This window comes from Poeciliopsis prolifica, unplaced genomic scaffold (genome assembly GCF_027474105.1).
Source record: "Poeciliopsis prolifica strain line A6 unplaced genomic scaffold, Auburn_PproV2 SCAFFOLD080, whole genome shotgun sequence".
Classification (NCBI taxonomy): Eukaryota; Metazoa; Chordata; class Actinopteri; order Cyprinodontiformes; family Poeciliidae; genus Poeciliopsis; species Poeciliopsis prolifica.
The window spans coordinates 1,274,679-1,299,768 of record NW_026562455.1 but is presented as its reverse complement, the minus strand read 5'-3'; the positions used below and the strand labels follow the sequence as shown (position 1 = coordinate 1,299,768).

The following is a 25,090-nucleotide window of genomic DNA, read 5'->3' as shown; positions in this document are numbered from 1 at the left end:
GGTCAAAACACCGGTGCTTTTGAAAAGTGAGCATCTGATTGGTTAGTTTTCCAGCAAGACGATTTGCTGTGTGTTGCAGATGACGGAGCCGGACATCGGGCGCTTCTGTTAGCTAAAATGCGTTTTTATTATTAAATGAAGCAACTATTTAATTAACTGTTTTCCAGAAGCTTTTAGTGAATGTAATATTTTATTACTCATCGCGTGTTTATGAAATTTGACACCTATTTAAGTCGTTTGTTTTGTACAGTATTTATTATTGAGCCTTGAGCCCGGTTAGCATCTTTGTTGAAAGTTTAGGCCTAGGGTACCACCGCTGGTCGATTTTAACAATAGCTGCGATAAACTGCGCTTCTTTGCTTGTTTTGATTCATTCCCGGGATTGGGTTTCAAGCTGCCGAAGAAAAGAGTATGGATGATACACAAGTTTTTGTATCTTTTAGCATGTAATACCCCTGCAAAGTTGACGGGCTTTTAATTTGACTGGAGCTGAAGACATTTTGCGAGCTGCATCATAAACAAATTAAGGATCACAAAGGAAGATGTCCAACGGCGCTGCAGGAAACGGGGGGCTGGCCTGGATGGTAAGTTAGTTCAGGATTAGACTAACGTAGAAACTTGGAATATTTTGCTGTTTTGTGTTTTTACGTTTAAAAGTTTTACTATAACCTAACGCTGGCTCGGTCTGAGCTGAAAATATCGTTTAAATGTCCCTGGCAGTCCGAGGGGTTCTCCCACTGTTCCCTGCCCGGCTTCTGTGTCCCTTTAAAGGACTAACCTGTACCCCACAGGCCGGAGCCAAGTAACATTAAATACCGTAGGTGTGCTATTTTTATTTTCCCGAGCTTACTACAAATGTAATCCAAGTGTAGTAGAGACAGTGAGGATAGCATACGAAGCTGAAGTTAGGTTCCGATTCACCACCGGTATAAAAAGCTTTTTCACTGCCTTATGGAATTTCTGGAAAATTGTTTTTGTTCGCATGAGTTCAAAATCTAAACCATTCTAAACTGATGTCAGATTCTTTCTGACATAGTTAAGCCTTTTTAAAATACTTTTACTCGTTTCGAAACCACTAAGAAGAGCAGTAGTTTTTGGCATTTAGGCCACTTTAGATGAGGTTCTGTCTGAAAATCCTAAACTGGGTTAGACTTTAGAGAGGACTTTACCTATGAACTAACATAGATGTTAGTCCAGCAGAGAGATGTAGCAATAGTATTTTTTCCAATTTTTTAAAGTTTTGCTTAATGAACGCATGTTTTGCTTTGTACTCTATTAGAAATTCATAGGGCCATACCAAGTGAACTGTATTCATATTTTGGCATTTCTATGAAAGTAAACAATATTCAACTATTTCAAAATTATGAATTTATAGTAAATTTTTGGGGAACAACATTGTGCTATTGCTCAAGGGAAGTATTAAACCTACCATCCCTCTATTCATGTATAGAACTACCTATACATGAATTATAATACAAATTATAATTTGTATTAGTAGAATAATTTTCACTTAGTGGATAGGGTACCAAAACTGGCTCCACCTCAGTGGCCTAATAAATACACTCAGCCTATTATCTGTGAAACTTTGATATTTTTGGAACCCAAAATATTTTTAAAATCATTTACGAAAATCTTTACTGTAAAGGAAGAAAATGGATTTTAAGGCAATAAGAGGGTTGTGGATTTGGGATTTTTCTGCATGGCGTTTTCATGTTCTCTTTGTGCATGCACAGATTCTCTCGGGGTACTCTTGCTTCCTGACTGAAATTAATTGGTGTCTCTAAATTGTTCTTAAGTTTGTGTGTGTGTCTGTATCATTGTTTTGCCCTGTGATGGACTTGAGATCTGTCCAGGGTCTCCCCTGCCTTTTGCCTAAGTACTTTAGTGGGGATCAGAGGGTATAGGTTATGGATGGGTGGGTGGGGTCCGGGATTACTGTTATCAAGTTACCCACCTTAAATGGGATCTAGCATGACAACTGTAATTTTGTGTACTTGTTTGTATTTTTATTCAAAACTTATATCCAAGTCCTGGATTGGTCTACAAGTAGGACATAAGATACATATTTTTTTCAGAAATTGAAAATATATTTTTTGTAAGTCTAGATGTTATTTAAATGCTTTGAAACAATCAGAATAATCCCATCCAATATTTGAACACTCAAAGTTTCTGCATGTTACAAGCTGAACTCTGTACCAGGTGGTTTGGCCAATAAAGGCATTGAAATGGAACATTTTCTTCTTTTTAACTCCTGAAGATAATGTTTCCCAAATCACAAACTGTATTAAGATAGTTGTTTAAAGAAAAAAGAAAAGACCGGTTCTGGTCAGTTCAGGTATTTTACATTTTCATCTCAAACAAACCCACAAATAATAAAGATTTCCTAATGGTAGTGAAGCTGCGCCTGTGCTGAATTAGATCCTACCTTCAGTGTCTTCAGCTGAACGAAGACACCTGAACGAATTGTTGTTGATTTATTACAATTTATTTGTCATTAGTGGAACACCATATGTGCTATAATATTTGCATTTAGCAGTGTTTGAATTGATGCTGTTCCTTTTAAACTATGCAATACTTGAAGCCTCATGTAGCAGCTCTACATCTGAGAAATCACTCTTAGGTTATTTTATTCTCTTTTTTCATACCCAAAAAACAGGCTGCTTGTTGTGAAGAAAAATCATATTTTGCTAAACATTTATCACAATCTAGAGAGTGATGCTTAAAAGAAAAAGGAAAAAAAAAACATCAATCCATTGTTTATACCTGCTTAGCTGTGAAGCGTCGCAGAACGTGGCTAGTGCCTTTCTCCAGCGCTCTTTGGCTGAGAGGTGGGGGACACCATGGACAGGAAGCCAGTCCACCAAACGGTAACACAGATACACACACAGTCACTGCTAAAGGACATATTCAGTTCAGGAAATTAAATTAAATGTCGTAACTCTGTCATCCAAGTATCTTGAAAGAATGTTTGTAGATGGTGATGCTGTGGGCAGGAAAGATCTCCAGTAGCAGTCAGTTTTGCAACCCATCTGAAGAGGCCTTTGACTGAAGACTGTTGCTGATCGTTTCATAACCTTTATGACATGCGAACAGCTCCACATCCAGGAAGGATGCTGCAGTATTCCACAGCAGCATGCCCTGGATGACTCCAGCTCTCCTGCTCCTGCTGCTCCTCTTTAAATCTGTCTACACAGCTGGGTAGACAGAAACGACCACAGCTGCTTTTTTTTTTTTTTGTTTGGCCTTTGGAGCAGGAGGAAGCAGGAGCACCAGGGGAGGACCATGGTGTGTCCGGAGAGAACAGGCAGACTCCATACAGTCTGCCATATAGACTCCATACAGTTGATAGTTATCAAAGTCAATTTCTACCTTTATTCTAGTTTGTTCGTCTGGTTTAGAAATAATTACGATATTTAAATCCTCTTTGTTCTGATAATGTCTTAAACAGGAGGCTGCTAATGGCAGAGGAGACATTGGAAAGATTGATGGAGGGAAGAAAGAAAAGGCAGGCTCCAAACTGTCTGTGGAGCGAGTGTACCAGAAGAAGACTCCTCTGGAGCACATCCTCCTGCGTCCTGACACATACGTCGGCTCCCTGGAGCCCGTCACTCAGGTGAGCTGCTGATGCTCTGCTTTTTCACTGGTTGTCAGAGTGATGCTGTCACTGCCTCTGAACCAATCAGAGCCCTCAGAAAATTAAGATCAAAACAACAAAAAGGCTAACACCAAGCTATTCTTCTCCTGTCCTTTTTTCCCTCACAAGTTCCCTAACTTCCACCCAACCCCACACACAAACACAATCACATACCACGTGTTTTATTTCAGAATATTTCTAGCTTTTCAAGACGGAAAATTCGTATAATGTCTATGATAGCAGTTTTTTAAAAAGCAATCAACTGAATCCCGGTGGAATATAAAAATGAGCAAACAATGTAAAAGGTTCTGTGATGGTTGGCTATTTAACAAAGTTTCTTTACATGGAGTCTTATGTCTCAGGTTCATTTGTCAGTTTTAGGTAGTAAAACCTGGTTATGAAAAATTGTGTCAATTCACGTTAACCAGTTCCTTTCTGCAGTCGCTGCATATGAACACAGTTGACTCTTGGAGCTGGATGTTTTCTGTTTCTTTTTATTAATTTAACCTTTGAACGTTTTCAGCAAATGTGGGTGTTTGATGAAGATGTCGGAATGAACCAGAGGGAAATCACCTACGTTCCTGGACTCTACAAAATCTTTGATGAAATTCTTGGTAAGAGAATCTGAGTTTAGAATTACCCTCTACCAGCTTTTATCTAGTCTGTCATTGTAATTGCACAGCTCAACAAATTGAACAGTGGGTATAATGAAGCCTGTTACAATAAGCAATTAATCACATGACAAATTAAAATGAGCTTGATCATTTCCATTCTTATGATTAATATTTTTTTGAAGATCAATTTTGTTTACAAAGACCACAATCCATTTTATTTAGGATTCCGGTTCTGTGTGGTTTTTATTTTTATTTTTTATTTTGGATATTTAAAATATATTCGAGTCCCAGTGTTAAGTCTTCTTTACAAAATTAAACTATTCATTTTTGAGGGGTTAAGCTCTCATTATTAGGCCATTGTCAATACTTTACTTGAAAATGTTAAAACAACAATATTGTTTATTGCAATAATTACTGGCACAATTTATCGTCCAGTAAAATTTGTTATTGTGACAGGCCGAGGTGGACTTAATTTTATTGCCAGCAATTTAAACATTGTGTTTGTTTGTTTTTTTATTGTTCAGTTGAATCAGTTTCACTGTGAAATGCTCTAAGGGGCATGACTAGAACAGTGAGTCTTAGTATCAGCTGCAGCTGTTTCATTTTCCCACACCTCAGAAGTAATTCAACGTGGAAATACCTTTAAAAGTAGCTGCAGTTTCCTTCCTGTGGACTTTAAAATGACTGTGGATAATGAACCAGAGTGTGACAGAGTGCTCAGGTACGGTTTTATTGGTGAGAATCACTGTTTTTACTTCAGTCATGAAAACCTCAGCAGCTGTTAGAATCCTCACAGAGCAATTGGGCTAATTAAAGGTTTGAGGCAGAGTTCAAATAAACATTTGAGCTACACAGACGAGGAAGTGTCTCACACTGGACATTTTACAGATGCAGAGGACAAGTTACTCACATGGCTCAGTTGTGTATCTAATTAATTGAGGACATTGCAGTGACCTCTAACATTTGAATATTTTACACTATTATTTAAACAGAGATAATTTTATACATACAATAAATTACAGTTGCTGCTGTTATGTTTACAACTCAGGGGTCTTATTAGCAGAATATTTTCCATAATTGGCAGTTTTATTTTAAAAAATGCAATGGAAAAATTTTAAGCCCCTCTCCACTTTTGATCATACTTGGTGCAGAAGCAGCTAGAAGGTGTTAAAGCTGAAAACTGGAGAAGTAACCCTACTTACCCAAATGGTGGTCTGGAAACAAAAGCAGTAAAACCTTAATTAAAATAATATGTGTGGCTTAATTCAGCCTGGTGCCACTAACTCTTAACTAATTAAAGTTAGTTAGAGTTGGGCTGGACTCAGACACAATGTCCATGGACTCGGTCCGGGTCGGCCTAGGGCAGGGATATCAAAGTCAAATACACCGAGGGCCAAAAGACCAAATTTGCTACAAGCCGAGGGCCGGACTGGTTCATCGTTTATTAAAACATATTGAAATGTTGCACATAGCCTATTGAACCAAGACCTAACACAGTTTATATTATTTAATAATTAAACGAATAAACCAATATTTTCTTATGGATCTGTCAGTAATTTCAAGTGAAACCATTTTTCAACATGCAAACAGACAAAAACAAACTTCCTTCAAAGAAAAATAGCATGTTCTGTACAATAAAAGAAGAAAGCAATATTTTGTTATGACCTCAAGGGAAAACATTTTCAACAGGCAAACAGTAAAAAACTAAATTGTTTTGAAAAACTACACATATTTCTTAATATCAGTATTATTACATAAATTAAAGTGCATGCATTATAAACTGAAAATGAATTATTGTGCTGCTCTATGATGTCCATATTCTCGTCTTTGTGTGTGTTTCTGAGACGCTTGATAGTGCCTTCTTAGATTATATTCTTTCATTACAGCCAAACTTTCTCCACACAGAAAACGCACAGGCAGTGATGGCATAGTTACTTTGAAAAACTAACTTTGATCAGATTACTGATTACTCCTTGAAAAAGTAACTTAGATTTCTGATTACTTGATTTGGAAAGTAACTAAATATACATTAAAAGTAACTTTTTTTAGTTACTTTCAGCAGCTGCTAACAACAGCAATGCTCCGACACCAGTGAAAATCACATTGATCTTTGCCAACACTTATTTGCAAGTTATTTTATAATGATTACATCAACAATGTGTCTCCACTTATATGACTGAACTGAAGGGGAGATTGTTTAATAGTTACATCAGTACAAAAAAAAACTTTAATAATTTGTGTGTTTTTGTGTGTTTCTATTGCCTGAAAAACTAGGATTTTAGACTGCCAAAATACTCTTCTCCCTCCATTGTTTATGTTTCTGTCGCTGCTGATACTGTCTCATAGACTCTCTACAAAGCGCAGAGAGGAAATAAAATTTTATTAAGCACAGCAATGCACAGTGATTCGATAAGTAACTGTAGTCTGACTATCTGATTTGAAATAGCAACGCGTTAGATTAATTGTTACTGAAAAAAGTGGTCCGACGTAACGTGTTACTGACATAACTGCACACAGGTTTGTCTTTTACCTCCATGAACATGTGCTCTGCCTCCCACCTGGCTTGAAACCCCCTGTTGCCAGCGTCTAAGTTTAGCCATTTTTGAGGAGGGGGGTACCTGAAAATTGATATCTGCTCTGATTGCTGATGAAGCCGCTTGTGCTGCAGTGACTTCGCGGGGTTCCGTTGCATTGTGGGGAATGTAGTGTTGGTGCGTGCAAAACGACAGCGGTCCACTGTGGCTGCGGGCCGGTTCTAATTGTATTTATCATCTAGAGGACCACAGATAATTAATTCACGGGCCGAATCTGGCCCGCCGGCCTTGACTTTGACATATGTGGCTTAGGGTTTTTAGGTCCGATATACACTCCAGCTCGCCTTTCCCCTCCGGTCGCTGTCCAGGAGGAGGCTGTGAATAAAAGAACATCAATCTGATTTCTTTTTTTAACAATGATAAATAATTTCTGGGGACAGTCACTATGTTCTGACATAGACTAAATCCTCGTGAATTCATCACAATCCAACATTAGTTGACAACAAATGTTGGACTGTGTTCCAAACATTGTATTGCTATGTTTATTCGACACACAGTGGCGCTGTGATGAGGGCATCTTTTCTGTACATTGTCCGATCCATACGATAAGCAATGTTGTGACAAGTTGCTCTGGAAAAGACCTAACAATGTTTGACCTGGCATCAACTACAAACTTCGGTCTCTATTTGGTTAAAGTGAATTCTTGCATGATTTGAATGCACATGTGAATGCTAAGCAGACCACAGGGCATTCTGGGTAAATACAAGCAAAACAAACATGTGAGTCTAGCACTAACAGGTAAAATGGCTTATGGTTTTTTACCAAATGCAAAAGAGAAATCATCCAACTGCTAAAATCGTACACCACTCCATTTTTGTTTACATGTCCTGAAGAAGAAAGTTGCGCTCAGTGTCTTCTTCAAAGGTTTTCATGTCATTTCCTTCAGTGGTCCTTGGTGCAGAACTATCACAGGCAAGTGGAGAAACAGGTTTTTCAAGAGGTTTGGTTGGTTTGACACAGAGCAGAAAGAAAGAGAACCACTCTACACTCTAAATGTTGTTTTCTTCCTCTGACAGTCAATGCAGCAGACAACAAACAAAGGGACAAGAACATGTCTACCATCAAAGTCAACATTGACCCGTGAGTTTCTCATTTACTTCATTAACACAGATGGCTTTGTGTCAGTAAGGGGGCAGATCTGTTTGTTGGAAAAAAAAAACTGCTGTGCCATCTGTCATCAGCTGTGCTCTCTGTTCAGTAGCTGTAATAACTGTTGCTGCTGTGGTGCCAGGTGTGTCCTCATCTGACTCATGAGCTGCCTGATGAATAATCTAATTAAACATGCCTCATCCTGGTCTCTGCAGCTGATGTGCTTACACAGAGATGATGATAATGATGCTAATGCTTCTTTTCTACTTTTCCAAGCCTGCATGGTGGATGTGAACACTTGGATTGTATTTAAATTCTTTAATCTGGAAAAAAAAAAGCCTTTAAATTTTATAGTAGAAATGTCACCCTTTACCCAGAGACATTACGGAACCGAGTTATGAAAAGATCTGAGCACTAACTACTCATCTTTCCATATTTGCCCTGTGGCCACAAGCTGACTGTAGAGGTGGATGCTGAATGTTCTGGTTTTATATCTCTGTATGTTGCTTTTTTAGCTTCTATTATAAAACAAAAGACAGGGAGATTATCTGAAGGTGCATCAGATGCACCTTCAGAGCCTTTGGACAGGACAAGCTGCTCACAGATGATGGCAACAAGTGGCTGTACAAAAACAAAGATCATGGCATGCTGAGTGCTGCTGCTTCTCTGGGTATGATCCTGCTTTGGGACGTGGACGGTGGTCTGACTCAGATTGACAAATACCTCTACTCCTCTTCGAGGTTGCTCTTCTTGTTTTAATTAAAGTACTTTAACAATGTATTAAGTACAATAGGGAGTTATCTTGTGAACTATAAATGTGTTATATCTTACACTGGTTATATTTTCCCTCTCCAGTCTGTTCTTTGTTCTCCATGTAAGAATTTGATGCTTTAATTTTTAAAATGTTTTCACAGCTTGTTAAATGAATCTCAGAGTACTTTGTTTACGCTAGCAGTTCCAGGTTATTATTACTGTTATTAAAAGTGAAACTGTGCAGTGGATGATTGAGTGATTTTTCTCCCACCTTCCCCAGTGAATCCAACACCATCAGCATTTGGAACAATGGTAAAGGCATTCCTGTGGTGGAGCATAAGGATGAGAAGATGTATGTTCCAGCTCTCATTTTTGGCCACCTGCTCACCTCCAGCAACTATGATGATGATGAGAAGAAGGTCACAGGTAAAATATCAGTCAGTACAGGGATGGTCCAGTCAAAGCAATTCTTTCATTAGTCGGTTCATCCAAATCCACCAAGGTTCTCAACTTTGTATAAGTAATAAATATAAGGCTGCAACTCACAACAGCGATTTAATCTATTAATTATTCTGATGATGAATTAATTAATGGTACACTCTAGAGATTTTTAATTTTAGCATTTTTTTTTATTCAAAATTATAAATACATCTTTGTTCCATTTTGTTTTTCCTTGCCTTTCCGCATGTATTACTAAGCTCAGCTTAGTCGTGAAAGTTTAAATGGGCCTATACTGACTGTTGGTCTGTGTCCAGGTGGAAGGAACGGCTATGGTGCTAAACTCTGCAACATCTTCAGTACCAAGTTCACAGTGGAAACTGCCTGCAAAGAGTACAGACACAGCTTCAAACAGGTGAGCTGGAGGGGAGAGAGCTCTGGTAATGTTAGCATTAAGAGAAGTGATGCCTTCACAGGCACACTCTCACACACACACCATCCCTAGTGAAGGAAAAACAGTCCTTGAAAATGAGCGTTAGTCATAATTTATGTAATTACTATGTTCTCCAACAATATCACAATCTAATCTTTTTCAGGAATTGTGCAGCAGTAGTTCGTATTAAGAAGTGATTTTAATTTTGTTTCAAATGTAACTGTTATGAAAATGTAATGATTAGTTTCTTTAGGTAGTCAATGATGAAACCAATCAGAGAGCAGAGTGAGATTTGGAGCAGTTAATCAAAACTTCTCTCCTCAGACATTTGTTCACATAGTTTGGACTGGCAGTTTGTAGCCTTGAATCATCATCACTTTGAAAATGATTTTTAGGCAGACTCTGGACTCCACTGTTGCAGTGAATGGAGATATTTATCCCCAGACTTCATTCCCAGTCTGGACAAAGGAGGGCCCTTCCCGCTCAGGGTCAGGAGACATAATCTACATTAACATTCCACTAACAGCAGGCCAGAGAGACTTAAATGTGAGAGTTTTTCCTCTCAAAATACCATAAGGCTTTCAAACCTCAGGGAAAATACTGATTCCTTTACAGGGTCTTGTCGGTAGTTTGCCTTTGTGGTCCTTGAATACTTTTATAATAGTTTGAATGCTTTCTAGTTTTTTTGCTGTCATTACAAGGCAGTGTAGGATCTTAAAGGGATAAAGAAAACATTGTCTTTGTCTAAGTTTAGTCCATTATGAAGCAATATCTTCCTTGGTGGCTTTTGATTTGTGAGTGAAGTGAATTCTGTTTTTGTAGGCGTGTGAAATGCTGTCAGATTTAAGGTAAGACTATTCTTGTCACAATTTGGTGGCGTCACAGGGTGTTTTTCTATCTTTATGAGACATGGACAAACTGCACATTATAAGTCTAGGGTGTGTAGCAGTTGTGCACTTTGATGTGTATGCAGGTTTAACATGCTGTGTGTCAAAGTTATTTGCAGAAACAACAGGTGTTAAACAGTGTGTGTGTGAATATCTCTTCAGACATGGCAAAACAATATGACCAAGACATCTGACCCCAAGATCAAATTCTTCGATGGAGAAGACTTCACCTGTGTGACGTTCCAGCCAGATCTAGCCAAGTTCAAGATGGACAAGCTGGACAAAGATATTGTAGCCCTTCTCACCCGCAGAGCGTATGATGTAGCCGGCTCCTGCAGAGGAGTTAAAGTCTCACTGAATGGCAAGAAGCTACCTGTAAGTCTTTCTCAATGTAGATTCCTCTCTAGATCTCTCTTTCACCACATCTATCCATCCAATGATTTAGTGTTGTTGTTTTTTCCTGCTTAGCTGACTATATGTTTTCACAATCCAAGTAGTCTTTCATTTCCATTTGTGAGAGCAACAGATGTTTGATGATGTGCGCTCTATCTGTCCTCTCGTTCGTTCAAGGTGAACGGTTTCCGCAGCTATGTGGATATGTACGTAAAGGACAAACTGGATGAGACGGGTGTTCCCCTGAAGGTGATCAATGAAACTGTGAATGAACGCTGGGAGGTTTGCCTCACCATGAGCGAGAAGGGCTTCCAGCAGATCAGCTTTGTGAACAGTATCGCCACGACAAAGGTATGGATATGTCAGACGGAGAAGTGGAAAAGTTAAGAAAAGACGGATTAACGCTGAGATTGTGTGTTTCAGGGCGGCAGACACATTGACTATGTAGTGGAGCAAATTGTGGCGAAGCTTATTGAAGTGGTGAAGAAGAAGAACAAGGCTGGAGTATCAGTCAAACCTTTCCAGGTGGCTCCACAGAGTACTTTAGAGATTTAAGAACTTTGAAATTGTCTTCCCAATTATTTTAAAGGCATATCATTGGCAAGATTTGCCTTTAAAACAGTTAACCTCTGTTTTTATTTGGCTATCAGGTGAAGAACCATATCTGGGTTTTTGTGAATGCACTGATTGAGAATCCAACGTTTGACTCTCAGACCAAAGAGAACATGACTCTGCAGACCAAGAACTTTGGCTCCAAGTGTCTTCTGTCTGACAAATTCATTCGAGCTGTAAGGATCGTTTGACCTAGTTTCAGCTTCACAGGCTCCTGATTCATGTTTTAGAGCTTGAAACGCCTCGCCTTTGTCACCTACAGGCCACCAACTGTGGGATTGTGGAGAGTATACTGAACTGGGTGAAGTTCAAAGCTCAGACACAGCTGAACAAGAAGTGTTCATCTGTGAAGTACAGCAAGATCAAAGGCATCCCCAAACTGGATGACGCCAACGATGCAGGTGTGGTTTCTGGAACAATCTGCTGTTGTCTTTATCCGATCCAGCTGCCTGGCTTCAAGTCCCACATCTTTATTAACTCATATCGGTGTGTGTTGTTTGTAGGTGGCAAGCACTCCTCGGAATGCACTCTGATCCTCACAGAGGGAGACTCTGCCAAGTCCCTGGCCGTGTCCGGTCTAGGAGTCATCGGTCGGGACCGCTATGGAGTGTTCCCACTGAGAGGCAAGATCCTGAACGTTCGAGAAGCGACTCACAAACAGGTGGGGGCCCCAGAGGGGACGCCTGCAGAATAAAACCCAGAGTGAATCATGTTCAGTGACCAACAAGCTGGGAAAGGCCTGGTGAATTGTTTGATTAACAATGTCAAAATCATTGGGAAAGTATCAGTTTTAAAAAACATCCTAAAAAGGAAAATACAAAGAAGTTCAAGAGTAAATAAAATCATATGTTTTTACAGAAGGCGTCCAGCTGACCTGGAACAAAAAGAGACACCAAACTCAGAATGACGCCTAGGTTCACTGTGTGATATACAGCACATTGGATCATAATTGATAAATTGGGAATAACAACAAAGTCTGACCAAGGTTGTCCAAGAGCTGCTAGCATTAAAACAGTTGGGATTCCTCCTGGTGTTGGCCTGAGCTTCTTTTCTTTAACATAAATCAGGAATTGTAGAAGCTGATATTAATAAGTCAGAGATTTTTACTGTCAGGATTTCTTAGAATTTTGACAGTTTCAAGCCTTTTTCTGAATAGCAAGATAATGTACTTTTCTGACTGGCTATGTGATTCCTTATGACCTTTTTTAGCGGTTCAAGCCTATTTTGTGCTTCATGAACACCAATACTCTAACTAGCATCCATCCCATCAGTAAATTTCTCAGTGACCAGTTCTAGTATTTATATTGTTTCTGGACATGTAGTAAATAGTTAAGGTGATAATTTCTAACATTGTCTGCTGGTCCTTCTGGTAGTAGGGGGCGGTATCATTTATCATTTAATGTGAACAGCACTTAATTTCTTAATTAACAAATGAGTGTTAATTTGTTTGTTTCAAAAAAGTTTGCTTAATGTAAAAACAAAAACATATAGTTATCAGAAATATTATTTTTGCTATTTCTTCACTGCTTGTTCCATAAGAGCGTCAATAAACATCAATACAATTTAAACCAAGGTTAAGTGTAGCTTAATGAGATAAATCACATTTCTTTGAGTGGTGTCCTGAAGAAGCCTGTCTCAAATGAAAAGATTTCTTAATATTTTGGTGTTTGTGGCACTATGAATGCTGGTATGCAGTTACCTAAAACTGAAGTAATAAGTAGCTCTTCAAAATAGAACAACAACGAAACCATCTTGAGGCTTAAGTGTAAAAAAATTTGAATAGATGAAATTCTGGAATATTCTTTTTTCTGTTTACCAGATAATGGAAAACGCAGAGATAAACAACATCATTAAAATTGTTGGGCTGCAGTACAAGAAGAGCTACGATGACCCAGAGTCTCTAAGGACGCTTCGCTATGGCAGGATCATGATCATGACTGACCAGGTGACTTTCCTCTGGACCTTATTGCTGCTGCTGCTGGAAGGTTAATACCAGCTCTGCCAGTCATAACAACATGTTGTCTTCTGATAGGACCAAGATGGCTCTCACATCAAGGGTCTACTCATTAACTTCTTCCACCACAATTGGCCCTCCTTGCTGAAGCACACATTCCTGGAGCAGTTCATCACTCCTATAGTGAAAGTAAGATGTTTATGAATGTCATGATCTTCAGAGCACGTTAGCAGGGCATACAGGTGAATGAAGGCTTTCTGCTCTGCAGGCAACCAAAAACAAACAGGAGCTGGCCTTCTACAGCCTCCCAGAGTTTGAAGAGTGGAAGAAACAAACAGAAAATTTTAAAACCTGGCATATAAAGTACTACAAAGGTTTGTTACCTTTAACTCAATACCCAAGCAATAAATTTAGTTTGATAGCGTTTTAATTTCATGATCCAACCCATGTTTCAGGTTTGGGAACAAGTACAAGCAAAGAGGCAAAGGAATACTTTGCAGACATGGAGAGGCATCGAATCACCTTCAGATACAACGGTGCTGAGGACGACGCTGCCATCACCCTGGTAAGTTTAACCTAACTGTCTGCTGTATTGCTGCTGCTGTGCAAAGAATAACCATGCTGGTAAAATCTAGGGAGGCACTGACCCACTTTTCACTTCCAATACTGATACAGATATCTAAGGTCTAGAATTGGCCAATACAGAAAAACAACTGAATTGGCTTAAAACTTTACTCCTAATTCCATTGACTGAACAAATTAAAGTAGCTCTTTTTACATGTTTGACAAGCTTGCAAAGCTGCTGCTGGAGTTAAGTGTGCTGTTCTGCAGAGTTATCAAATCATTATGGAAGTCTGAATTAACTTTAAAAAATTAGCTTTTTTTTAAATACAGACATAAACATACTGATTTACAAATCTATTTAATAACTCAGCACCAGTACAGCACATATAAATCCACCAATAACTTCACAAGCTTGGTCAAACATGTAAAAACAGCAACTTTAGTTTGTTCAGTCAATATAATTGGTAGTATAATAGCCAATGGAAAAGGAATGACAAAGAAACAGAAATTGAATAAATTAAGAGGTTGACAACTTTGGTCAAACATGCAAAAATAAACTGCAACAAACCTTCATTCAAATGGTTCAGAAAATGCAATTAGAAAATGTAAATGTAATATGAAATAAATAATAAAGCATGACATTACCCAGAGCATAAAACGTAGAATTGGACTGAAAAGATCCACCCAAAACTATCACTTACACCCAAACTAGAATGTTTTTTACTATCTGGATTGATCCAGATATTGATATCAGATGGGTGCATCTCTAGTTAAAAATGTTGGTGAGAGCTACCTAACCCTATGGGCCCCTATGTCCAGGCCTTCAGTAAGAAGAAGACAGACGACAGAAAGGAGTGGCTGACCAACTTTATGGAGGACAGACGGCAGAGGAGGATGCACGGCCTGCCGGAGGTTGGCATTGTTATCCAGCTGCTATATGAGCTACACACACTCAGACACAGTATTAAAAAAAACTGGCTGTAACAATAATTCTCTTTTCCAGCAATACCTTTATGGAACTCAGGCCAAACATCTGTCGTACAATGACTTTATCAACAAGGAGCTGATTCTATTCTCCAACTCAGACAATGAGCGGTCCATCCCATCCCTGGTCGACGGTTTGTCAGCACTCTGCCTCTGAGCTTTAACGTGATGTTAGGATCATGTGTGATGATCTGGACGTGTGTGTTGTTTTAGGCTTGAAACCGGGTCAGAGGAAGGTTCTGTTCACTTGCTTGAAGAGGAATGACAAGAGAGAAGTGAAGGTGGCCCAGCTGGCTGGTTCTGTGGCTGAGATGTCTGCCTACCATCATGGAGAGGTAGAGGCAACTCATAGAATAAGCAAGGTTATGTTGTGAAGCATAACCCTGCTTCACAGCAAACTTCAGTGTTTTATATTGGGATTTTAAGGTATACCTATTAAGTAGAAAGATGGTGAGCAGAGTGGGAGATTTGTCTTCCATGTTTCTGATCCTGCATACTTCTACCTTACATCTTCTTTAACATTTTTTGTCCTTAAAGATAAGAGTTTTCACAACTCTTACCTTCAAAGGTAAGGTAAGAGTCGTGGGTCATTAATAAGTTGACTACTTTGGTCAACTGCATCTCTTGACCCTTCCTATTCACGGAAACATGAGCATGAGTCAGGAGCCTGTAGTCTGTAGCCTGTAGTCAGCTTCTACTTCCTGTCTGCCTTGCAGCAAGCTCTCATGATGACCATTGTGAACTTAGCCCAGAATTTTGTGGGCAGCAACAACGTGAACATCCTGCAGCCTCTGGGTCAGTTTGGTACTCGCATCAATGGAGGCAAAGACGCTGCCAGCCCCCGTTACATCTTCACCATGCTCAGGTAAGGCAGACACCTGTACTGTTATGAATTCATTACAGTAATTCTGATCTTTTTTATGTCCTATTTATTTCTTAAAAGATCCATCAAAATCTTGGTTGTGATTTATGATATAACAGACCATAAATATTCCATTACAGCAGAATGACTAACTGGAATGGAGGATTTATAAGTTACAGTGCTTCAGAAATTACGTCAGTAATATGTTCTGTCTGTACTAGATCTTAGAGGGTTGGATGTGTTGGTTTCACTGGAGTGAAATCAAAAGATATATCCATCTAATATTAAAATAATATTTCACAATAATATTGCCATTTCATGATTTCTTAATATGGAGCAGTCCTAGTATCTTTGTTTAGTCACAGCCTTTATACTGATTAAGTCACTGAAGCTGGCTAGATTCATTACATTAGCAATACTTTAGTCACTCAGTATTTTATCGAAATATACCATATTTTCCAGACTATAAGTTGCATTTTTTTCATAATTTGGCTGGGGGGCGACTTATACTCCGGAGTGACTTATGTGTGGTAATTATCACGTTATTTTCACACTAAACTGCAAGAGGGCGCTCTGGGCCTGTGTTATTTTACTTTCGGAGTTAACAGAGTTGTTTACAAGCGACACAGAGAACGAAGATTTATTGTTAGCATGTTATTTATGCTGTAGTTATCTGAATAACTCTGAATATGTTATGTTAACATACCAGCCAAGTTCTCAGTTCGTTGTTTGTCATGTAACATTAGCATACTGTACAACTGTTCATCCTGTATTTGCCTCTATTCTATTTTTATTTTAAATTGCCTTTCAAGATGACTTGTCTGTTCTTAGTGTTGGATTTTATCAAATAAATTTCCCTCAAAAATGAGACTTATACTCTGGTGCGACTTTTTCTTCTTTATTATGCATTTTATGGCTGGTCCGACTTATACTACGTAACGACTTATAGTCCGCAAAATACGGTACTATTACGGTACACATCCAGAAAGAGACTAGATATGTTCCTGCTCTTCCTTGTGTCCTAACCATTTGTTCTCCCTCCAGTCCCCTGGCCAAGCTGTTGTTCCCAGCGGTGGATTTCAATCTGCTCAAGTTCCTGTATGATGACAACCAGAAGGTGGAGCCAGAGTGGTACATTCCCATTATTCCCATGGTGCTGGTGAATGGAGCCGAGGGCATCGGGACAGGCTGGGCCTGCAAGATCCCCAACTACGACCCCAGAGAAATCGTTAACAACATCAACAGAATGCTCAACCACCAGGATCCTTTACCCATGGTAAAACTAAATAACACTGAAAGAAACCACTTTTATTCTTTTTTGTTTTTTTTTTAAGAGAAACCAGTGGACTTTGTCCAATGAAGTTCTTACTTTAAATGTCAGTAGTAATGTGGGAATTGTTTGTGTTTCTTGATTTCCTCATTTTAGGACCTGAAATCAGTTTTAATCGCTCCTCGGTTAGCCTGGACTCTTCAGACTCTGGTTTTCATTTAGTTTTAGTTTTTCCCCTGATCTCTAGTTGTTGTTTTTTTTTTTTTATGAAATCCACAAATTATTATTTGTGTATTTTATTTTTTGTTGCATAATTTTCTGAAGACATTTGTATTTTTTCTGAAACAAATGTAAGCAAAATGATCTGGAAAAAAACAGGTAACTACAGTGTATCTAGGTAACAGGCAACAAATTGCCAATATTTTTTCTTGATTGTTCTGTCAGGAAACATTGCTGCTAGGGTTGCACCAATCAATTGGCCTTCATTTTTAAAATTTTGTGTGATCAGTGTTCGACTGATTCTTAGATGTGAAGCTGATCTTATCTACTCTGCAGAGATCTGTTAATCAGCTCTGCTGTGAGAGTGGGCTGAGGAGTGACCCCCCACAAGGTTACGGTAAACAGTCATTCACTGTTATCAACTTACTGGCACTTCACACCCCTCTGACGCTGTCAGTTATGAAAACTATGGTTGTGGCCAAAATCAATATCAGCGGGTGAGACTTTTTAAAAATCAGTGCTCACCCAGAAAACTCTGTTTGGTGCAGCTCTAGAAAAAAGACAATTTCTTAATCAGCTGTTCCCAGACTAATATTTGTATGTGTGCTTGTTATGTTGTGAACCCAGCTTCCCAGTTACAAAAACTTCAAAGGGATGATCCATGAACTGGGCCACAATCAGTACCTGGTCAGTGGAGAAGTGTCTGTCATTGACAAAAACACCATTGAGATCACAGAGCTTCCTGTCAGGACCTGGACTCAGGTACAGCCAGATTTTCTTCAGCTCATGTTTCTAAACCAGGAAGTGATGGGTGGCTGCTGTGTGTTTAGTTGGTGGTGTGTGATTGATGTGTTCCTGCCAGTGACTGTGACCCGTTTGTGATGCGTTCAGGCCTATAAGGAGTCTGTGCTGGAGCCCATGCTGCAGGGAACTGACAAGACTCCAGCTCTCATCTCTGATTACAAGGAGTATCACACAGACTCCACAGTGAAGTTTGTAGTGCGCATGTCTGAGGAGAAGCTGGCCCAGGCACAGACCGTCGGCCTTCACAAGGTCTTCAAGCTGCAGTCCAGCCTCACCTGTAACTCTATGGTAACCAAAGGATCCCTGCCTTTCACAAGACAGTTTCCTGCTTTATGATTCAGATGTAAAATAATGCTCACGATGATGTTGGTACTTCCAGGTGCTGTTTGACCACATGGGTTGTCTAAAGAGGTATGATTCAGTCCAAGACATACTCAAAGAGTTCTTTGAGCTCCGTCTGCACTACTACAAACTGAGGAAGGACTGGTTACTAGGCAGCCTGGGGGCCGAGGCCTCCAAACTCTCCAACCAGGCTCGCTTTGTGCTGGAGAAAATCGAAGGAAAAATCTCCATTGGTGAGTTACGGACTGTTGACTCAGTTAGAGCTCAGCTTTCTGATAGGAGCTGATTCTATTTCTTTTCTTTTGTCAACAGAAAATAAATCCAAGCGTGAACTCATCCGAATGTTGGTGCAGAAAGGTTACGAGTCAGATCCTGTTGCTGCTTGGTCCAAAGCTCAAGAGAAGGTACAGCAGAGCTCTAGAGTGACTCGTTCCTCTAGAGAGGTAGTAAACCAGCTGTTGGATGAGATTAAAGCACCAGCTAATGGAATGCTGGACTTCTCTGATAGGCTCAGGAAGAAGACACTCCTGATGGGAATGAGAGTGACGGCTCAGTGGATTCCAGCTCTACTTCAGGTCCCAACTTCAACTATATTCTCAACATGCCTCTGTGGTGCCTGACCAAGGAGAAGGTTGACGAACTGCTCAAGCAGAGGGACCACAAGGTACTACTCCTTGTTTTCCTCTATCAGCTTATCTATTGTATGTTCCTTCATTGGATTAGTTATGACTTTATGGTTTTAATAGTCCTGCAGTTTTTATCTTAGTTTCAGACTTATTTAGTTTTGACATTTTTTTCAACTCAGTTTTCTTTTCAATAGCTCTTAACCATTTGTTTGCTAGTTTAGTTCAGATTTTACTTGTTTTGGTTATAGCTTTTTGCAATGTCAGTTACATACCAGGGGAAAGACATATAGATCCCTGGTTGTCTTAAAAGACTGAGCTTTTAAAACATGACAGCCTTAGAAGACTGTCATGTCTTAAAACCATCACAGCTTTTGAGACATGTTAATTTAGGACAAATGATCAACCATGTTGGTAACAAAAAAACATCCAGCAGAGGGTCTTTCAAAACTTCAGAAAACCCAACAACAGCAAAGCTCTAGTGAGTTTTTAAGGAGGACTTTATTAAAGGGGAAAATCCCACCAACCTTAAAGTCCCTTGATCTTGTTTTTATCTAAACATTTATATTCACACTCATCCCAAATTGGACTCTGACGCTTTCTCCTAACATCTGCTGTCATGACAGTTGGTGTGGATGGACCAACAGCAACATGGTTTACCTTTAATTATATACTGCCATCTGCTGGCACAATGTGGGACAGCAAGATAAAAAAAACGACAAGAAACTAGATTTGTTTCTGTTAGTAACAAATCTTTTGTCAGATCTATTTTGTTTCAAAGAGAAATCTTCATCTCTGTCTGCTTAGCTGATCAGAATTTCTGTGTGTTTGTGCAGAGAAGTGAACTGAATGATCTGCAGAGGAAAAACTCTGAGGATCTATGGAAGGAGGACTTGGCTGTTTTCATCGAAGAACTCGATGTAAGTTTTGTCCTCTAACTTTTTTTTCTAATTCTTAAACTCAAGCATTTAAATTCATGCCTTTGTTGATTTTTATTGTGTATCAGTAATCTGTTTTTAAGTTTCATTATTTCTGGTTTTTCTTTATCTGATTTAGCTTCTGACCAGCAGGGGGAGTACTGACTCAATAAGTTTCACATGCCATTTGGAAACTAAATAACACTGGTTTAGAGCCACAAGTGTCAGATAACCTTTTGTTTAAAGACAACTTAATTAATTGTAATAAATAACTACAATAGGAAATTTGTGCTCATTTTTCAAGAACTGCCATTTTATTTCTGCTTTTAAATACCTGTGGAATTTTTGTTTCTCGTGTTGATAAAGTTTTTATTTTCTGTTTGTCCCTGGGCAGAATGTTGAGAGCCAAGAGAGAGAGGAGCAGAATGCAGGGAAGGCCATCAAACTGGTGAAGGGCAAAGTGGGGAAGCCCAAAGTGAAGAAGATGAACTTGGAGGAGACGTTGCCATCCCCGTTTGGCCGCAGAGTGGACCCACCTACTCAGCCAATCAAGTCTGATGCTGCCAAGAAGCTGACCAAGAAGAAGAAGGTAACGACGCTGATGTTGTCTGTGGACATGCAGACGTAAAAAACATCTGCCATCCAGAACGGTCACAGACTGTTTTGTTGCCAGGGCGACTCGGATACAGCTGTGAAGTTGGAGTTTGATGATGACGGTGACGGAGGAACTGGAGAGAACGCTGTAGCCAAACCCAAAACTCCACGAGTCAAGAAGGAGAAGAAGGAGCCAGGTCAGTACCAGAGTGCCACATGGTGAAGAAAGCCCCTTCTGAAGGAAAAGCTCTGACTCTCCTTCCTGTTTCCTGTTGCTCAGGAGCTCCCAGAGTGAGGAAGCCTCCAACTCCCAAAGGAGCTTCAGCTAAGAAGGTGAAGAAGAGAAACCCCTGGTCTGATGATGAGTCCAAGTCAGACAGTGACTTGGAGGACAACGAACCTGTCATTCCCAGAGAGACCAAGTCTCAGAGGGCCACAGGTAAACAGCAGCAGGCTGCAGGAACAGGCTAAACACACCACAGAGAGCTGCACCTGAACATAACACCTGGTCTTATTCACTGTTTCCCTTCCTTCTCAAAATGAAATGGAACTGAAAGAACTATTGCATAAAATTTCAATAAAACAACAGTATCAGTAGCCAGTTAGCTTAAATGAGCAATAATTGGAATTACAAAAATACATTAATTCAATAAAAACAGCAATTTTGAAAATGGTTCTTGAATATGTTGATATTTCCTATTAATATGTCTCTTCTTAGTCTTTGCATCCGTTGCAGCCATAATTTTCTGTGTAAACACACTCATTCACTTTATTTTATTTCTTTTTAATTGAAACACCGCAATTGTAAAATCGTGTTTTCAATATTAGCAGAATATTGAAAATGTGTTCAGAATTGCAAAATATGTTTCTGCGAACAGGAAATTGGTACATTCAAGAAACATATAAACAAATGTCCTTTTATTGTTCCCTAACAGCAAATTTGTTATTTGTTTAAAAGCTACTCACATCCATAATCCATAACGGCTAGTAATAAAAAAGTGATAACACAAGTGTGAAATTACAAGTAATTTAAATATGATCTAAATATAAAATAAATTATAATTTTGGAACATCATGCTGCCAAGAAGATTACCTGTTTTCCCCCCCATTTCTAACAGATTGTCCACTTCATGTGACAGCTGCACGTTCACATGGTGTGTTTTAGCAAAGCTGCCTCCGCCTGTGTATTCTGTCATAGTAACGCATGAGAGGTCCTATGTTGCACCTCCAGTCAACATTGGCCGACTTTGTTATCATGACTGGTAGCGTTTGATCTTAATTCCCAGTGAGACGTAAAAAACCTTTCAAACTCCCACCGGTCAAAAAAGAACCCATTAGCTCTTGTCAGCTCCAGCTGTCTGATGCAATCCAAATGCAACTGAAATAAAATGAGCACAACCACTGGAATCCATGGCAATCGTAATATGCTTTGACATGGACTTTGCTTTCATCTTCCAGCTTCCAAGCCAAAATACACATTTGACTTCTCCGAGGAGGAAGAGGCAGATGAGGAGGAGAACGGAGACGACGACGTGGCCTCGTCCCCAGTGAGGTCAGTCAGAGACGACTTCAGCTTCTCAGACATCAAGGACCACGACAGTGACCAAAACGAAGACGAAGAGGAGAAGAACAACGAAGACTCCTTTTCTTCACCCATAAAGAAGCCCATGTAAGATTTAGAAGTCAGTTGCTGATGGATGACTCTTTCCTGTTCTGCTAAATCCTGCCAGCTAACTGTTTCTCCTCCTGTGAAGGCCTGCACCTGCAGCCAAGAAGAAGGAGAAACCCAGCATCCTCTCCTCCAAGTCAGCCTTCTCTGATAAGAGCAATGACAGTGGTTAGTTCCAGCCAATGAGCAGCCTGTCAGTCAATTGTGTACATTTAAATACAAAAACAAGAAGGATGAGGTGGTTTGTCAGCCATATCGAAACAGAAATGCAGTGGTCACACTTTATTCACTTCACACAAGTCACATGATCAAGAGCTGGATGTTGCTACTGGTGGAAACAACAAAGACGATGACAGGAAGTAGTATTAGGATGATGGTTTGTTTGTGTGTTTGTACAATGTGCAGTTGGCACCATCAGAGCTCTTACAGCATAAAAGTTAATAAAAAGTTGTGTGTCTTTTCTACCTGTTGAATCCATAATTCTTCTATAAAATCATCAACTACTATTTTCCCAAAATGCTGCAAATGTAGCCGCTCTCTAGCAGGCGAGGCTTACTGCCTGAAAACCCATCGGTTCTCCTCTGATTGGCTGATAGAAGATGAGTGCTAGTACCGTGGCTGAATTATGAATATATCTCAGATAACTGTTTACATCTGATGTAAACACAACAAATGCAAACCATCTTTGCAGAATATAGACAAAGATTTGTGCACATTTGAGATGGAAGCGCAGCTACTGCTGCATGTTTGCTGACGTGTTGGACCCTGTTTGTTTTGCAGACGGCTCCAGGTCGGACAGCGACAATGACACCGGCCCAAAGTTCTCCACCTACTCCAACAGCTCAGCGTTTGACAAAGCTTCGTCAGCAAAGAAAGGTAACGTCTCAAAAGCATCCAGCAGAGGGCGCTGTACCATTGTGTGACGTTTTATTTTTGTGTTCAGCTACAACTAAGAAGCCCTCTGATGCTCCCAAAGCTAAAAAAACAGCAGCACCTAAAGCAAAGAAACCAGATAAATCCATCTGGGACTCTGATTCTGATACTGGAGACACCAGCACCAAGAAGCCAGCACCAGCTCTCAAAGGTATCGGGTTTTTACGTTAATATGGGCTGAAAACGTCATGTTGCTGATGGTGAAGTTTGGTCACCATCTGGTACGATTGCAGGTAAAGTTCGGGGGAAGAAGAGAAAGGGCTCTGGGTCTGAAGACGAGTACAGTCCGATGAAAAAAGCTCCAAAACCTGTGGGCAAAGTGAGTTTATGACATCACATGGTTGATCTTTAGATGTTGCTTCAGTATTTTTGTGTCATGTTCTTTCTTCATGATGCGCCTGGTTTGTTCCTCCTGCAGCAGAACAGGAAAGCTCTCTGGTCTGTTCCTCTACATGTAACCATGGTAATCATTAGGGTGTAACCACATCTACAACTCCAACAAACTGATGTCTTTCTGTGCTTACTTAGTGTCTGTCACTTCATTGCTATTGGTTCCCACTGGAATTCCAAAAATGCTGCAAACAAACTTGGACCCAAGTTTTCTGCCCATAGAGAGCAGAAACGTTGTGATGTATTCACATCACCATATCTGGGTCCACTCCTTGTAATTATGGAGAGTTTTGGAAGTGGTGCCCTAAACTAAATCTAGATATTCTGAATTAATCTATCAGAACCTTCTAAAGCCATAACATCATTATGACTATCAAATAGTGTGAAGTCGTAAGTTTTAGTTCATATAGACTTACGACTTTGAAGAATCTAAAAACGTCTGTTTAAAAATTCTGTCATCAGCTGACAGTCCGATTCAGTGTTGGCCAGTAAAATATTGATTATATGTAAATATCTACTTTCAACTGTAAAATCACAAACAAGATGATCTCCACAGCAACTGAACAGCTTTTTTTGTTATTATTAGTTTATAGCAGTGTACAGTCAGAATGTGATAAACAAAAGGAAAGACTGGATTCTAATTGAACACATCAGATCATGGTCCTGATTAGAAAAAAATAACTTAAAAATATTGCATAATTCAGGTTTAAAACAAAGTTTGGACATGGCCAACAATGCAAAGCTTTACATCCCAGACATAATAACCCACAGATGGACATATCATCTTTAAGATGCTCAAGTTTCTTCAATTTGGCACTTCTTTAAAAATGCAAGAGAAGATTTCCAAATCTGTTTAAATGTAACAGATTGTTTCTTTATTGCATTTGTCAGTGCATTTATTTATTTCAGCTTCTAAAGGACAAGACAACCTTCTCTGTCTTGTCCTCTAGACAAGACAGAGAAGAGAAGAGCTCGTTGTTCTGCAGTTTTTTTTTTTTTTTAAAGTCCCAATGTTTTTCTGTGCAGAAGCCCCAGAAACCTCCATCCGACGAGGAGGATGAAGACGACGATGACGACAACAGCCTGAGCACTGCAAAGGGCCCGTCCCGCGAGCGGCCGGGCCGGGCCAGGAAGGAGGTCAAGTACTACCATGACTCTGAAAACGAGGAAGACGACGATGACATGTTTGATTAAAGTCCATCCCGATCCACCCTGCTTGTTTGGAAGGTTCCTCCTCCTGTGTTCCCTCAGACTTTTGTACATTTTCTGTTTTATTTTTTCATTAATGGTGGCGTTAAATGATTTTTAATGTGTAGGTGTTTTACACTTTTTATTAATATACATATACAGCTTTGTTTTTTTACGCTCATTGAAATGTTCCGTATTCGTCTGAAGCAGCTTTTAGGGGTTTAGAGCGCTGTTCTTTAGCACATTTTAACTGTTAAGATACTATGTAACTTTTTGAACATGAAATTGAAAGTAAAGAATAAAATGTTCACAGTTCTGGTCTGTCTCTTC

General features: G+C 39.5%; 1 protein-coding gene across 4 annotated transcripts; it reads left to right on the top strand.

Annotated features, from left to right (window-relative positions):
* Positions 1-64: 64 nt before the first annotated feature.
* top2b (DNA topoisomerase II beta) lies at positions 65-25,068 on the top strand. 4 transcript variants are annotated; one of them, XM_055021901.1, is made up of 38 exons: positions 65-584; positions 721-817; positions 2,772-2,867; positions 3,449-3,613; positions 4,158-4,248; positions 7,859-7,922; positions 8,965-9,110; positions 9,440-9,537; positions 10,605-10,817; positions 11,013-11,186; positions 11,259-11,360; positions 11,486-11,623; positions 11,710-11,848; positions 11,951-12,108; positions 13,267-13,392; positions 13,480-13,590; positions 13,670-13,775; positions 13,857-13,966; positions 14,785-14,877; positions 14,969-15,083; positions 15,163-15,284; positions 15,666-15,814; positions 16,856-17,087; positions 17,928-18,062; positions 18,192-18,392; positions 18,484-18,679; positions 18,759-18,850; positions 18,955-19,110; positions 19,906-19,989; positions 20,381-20,575; positions 20,660-20,777; positions 20,861-21,019; positions 22,039-22,249; positions 22,335-22,417; positions 23,030-23,125; positions 23,193-23,333; positions 23,416-23,501; positions 24,599-25,068. In XM_055021901.1, the coding sequence occupies exons 3-38, from the start codon at positions 2,841-2,843 to the stop codon at positions 24,764-24,766; spliced, it is 4,800 nt and encodes a 1,599-aa protein (XP_054877876.1). In that variant the 5' UTR covers positions 65-584; positions 721-817; positions 2,772-2,840; the 3' UTR covers positions 24,767-25,068. The 4 variants fall into 4 exon arrangements, with proteins under 4 accessions (XP_054877876.1, XP_054877878.1, XP_054877877.1 ...); XM_055021903.1 differs by having other exon boundaries at positions 721-821; XM_055021902.1 differs by lacking the exon at positions 721-817.
* The last annotated feature ends 22 nt before the right edge of the window (positions 25,069-25,090 follow it).

Excerpts from the sequence above, each read along its gene's own strand:
- top2b (XM_055021899.1), top strand. The coding sequence starts at position 543 with ATGTCCAACGGCGCTGCAGGAAACGGGGGGCTGGCCTGGATG. Across the intron at positions 11,187-11,258 it reads ACAGTATCGCCACGACAAAG|GGCGGCAGACACATTGACTA; the intron begins GTATGGATATGT and ends TGTGTGTTTCAG. Across the intron at positions 19,111-19,905 it reads TCAAGCAGAGGGACCACAAG|AGAAGTGAACTGAATGATCT; the intron begins GTACTACTCCTT and ends GTGTTTGTGCAG.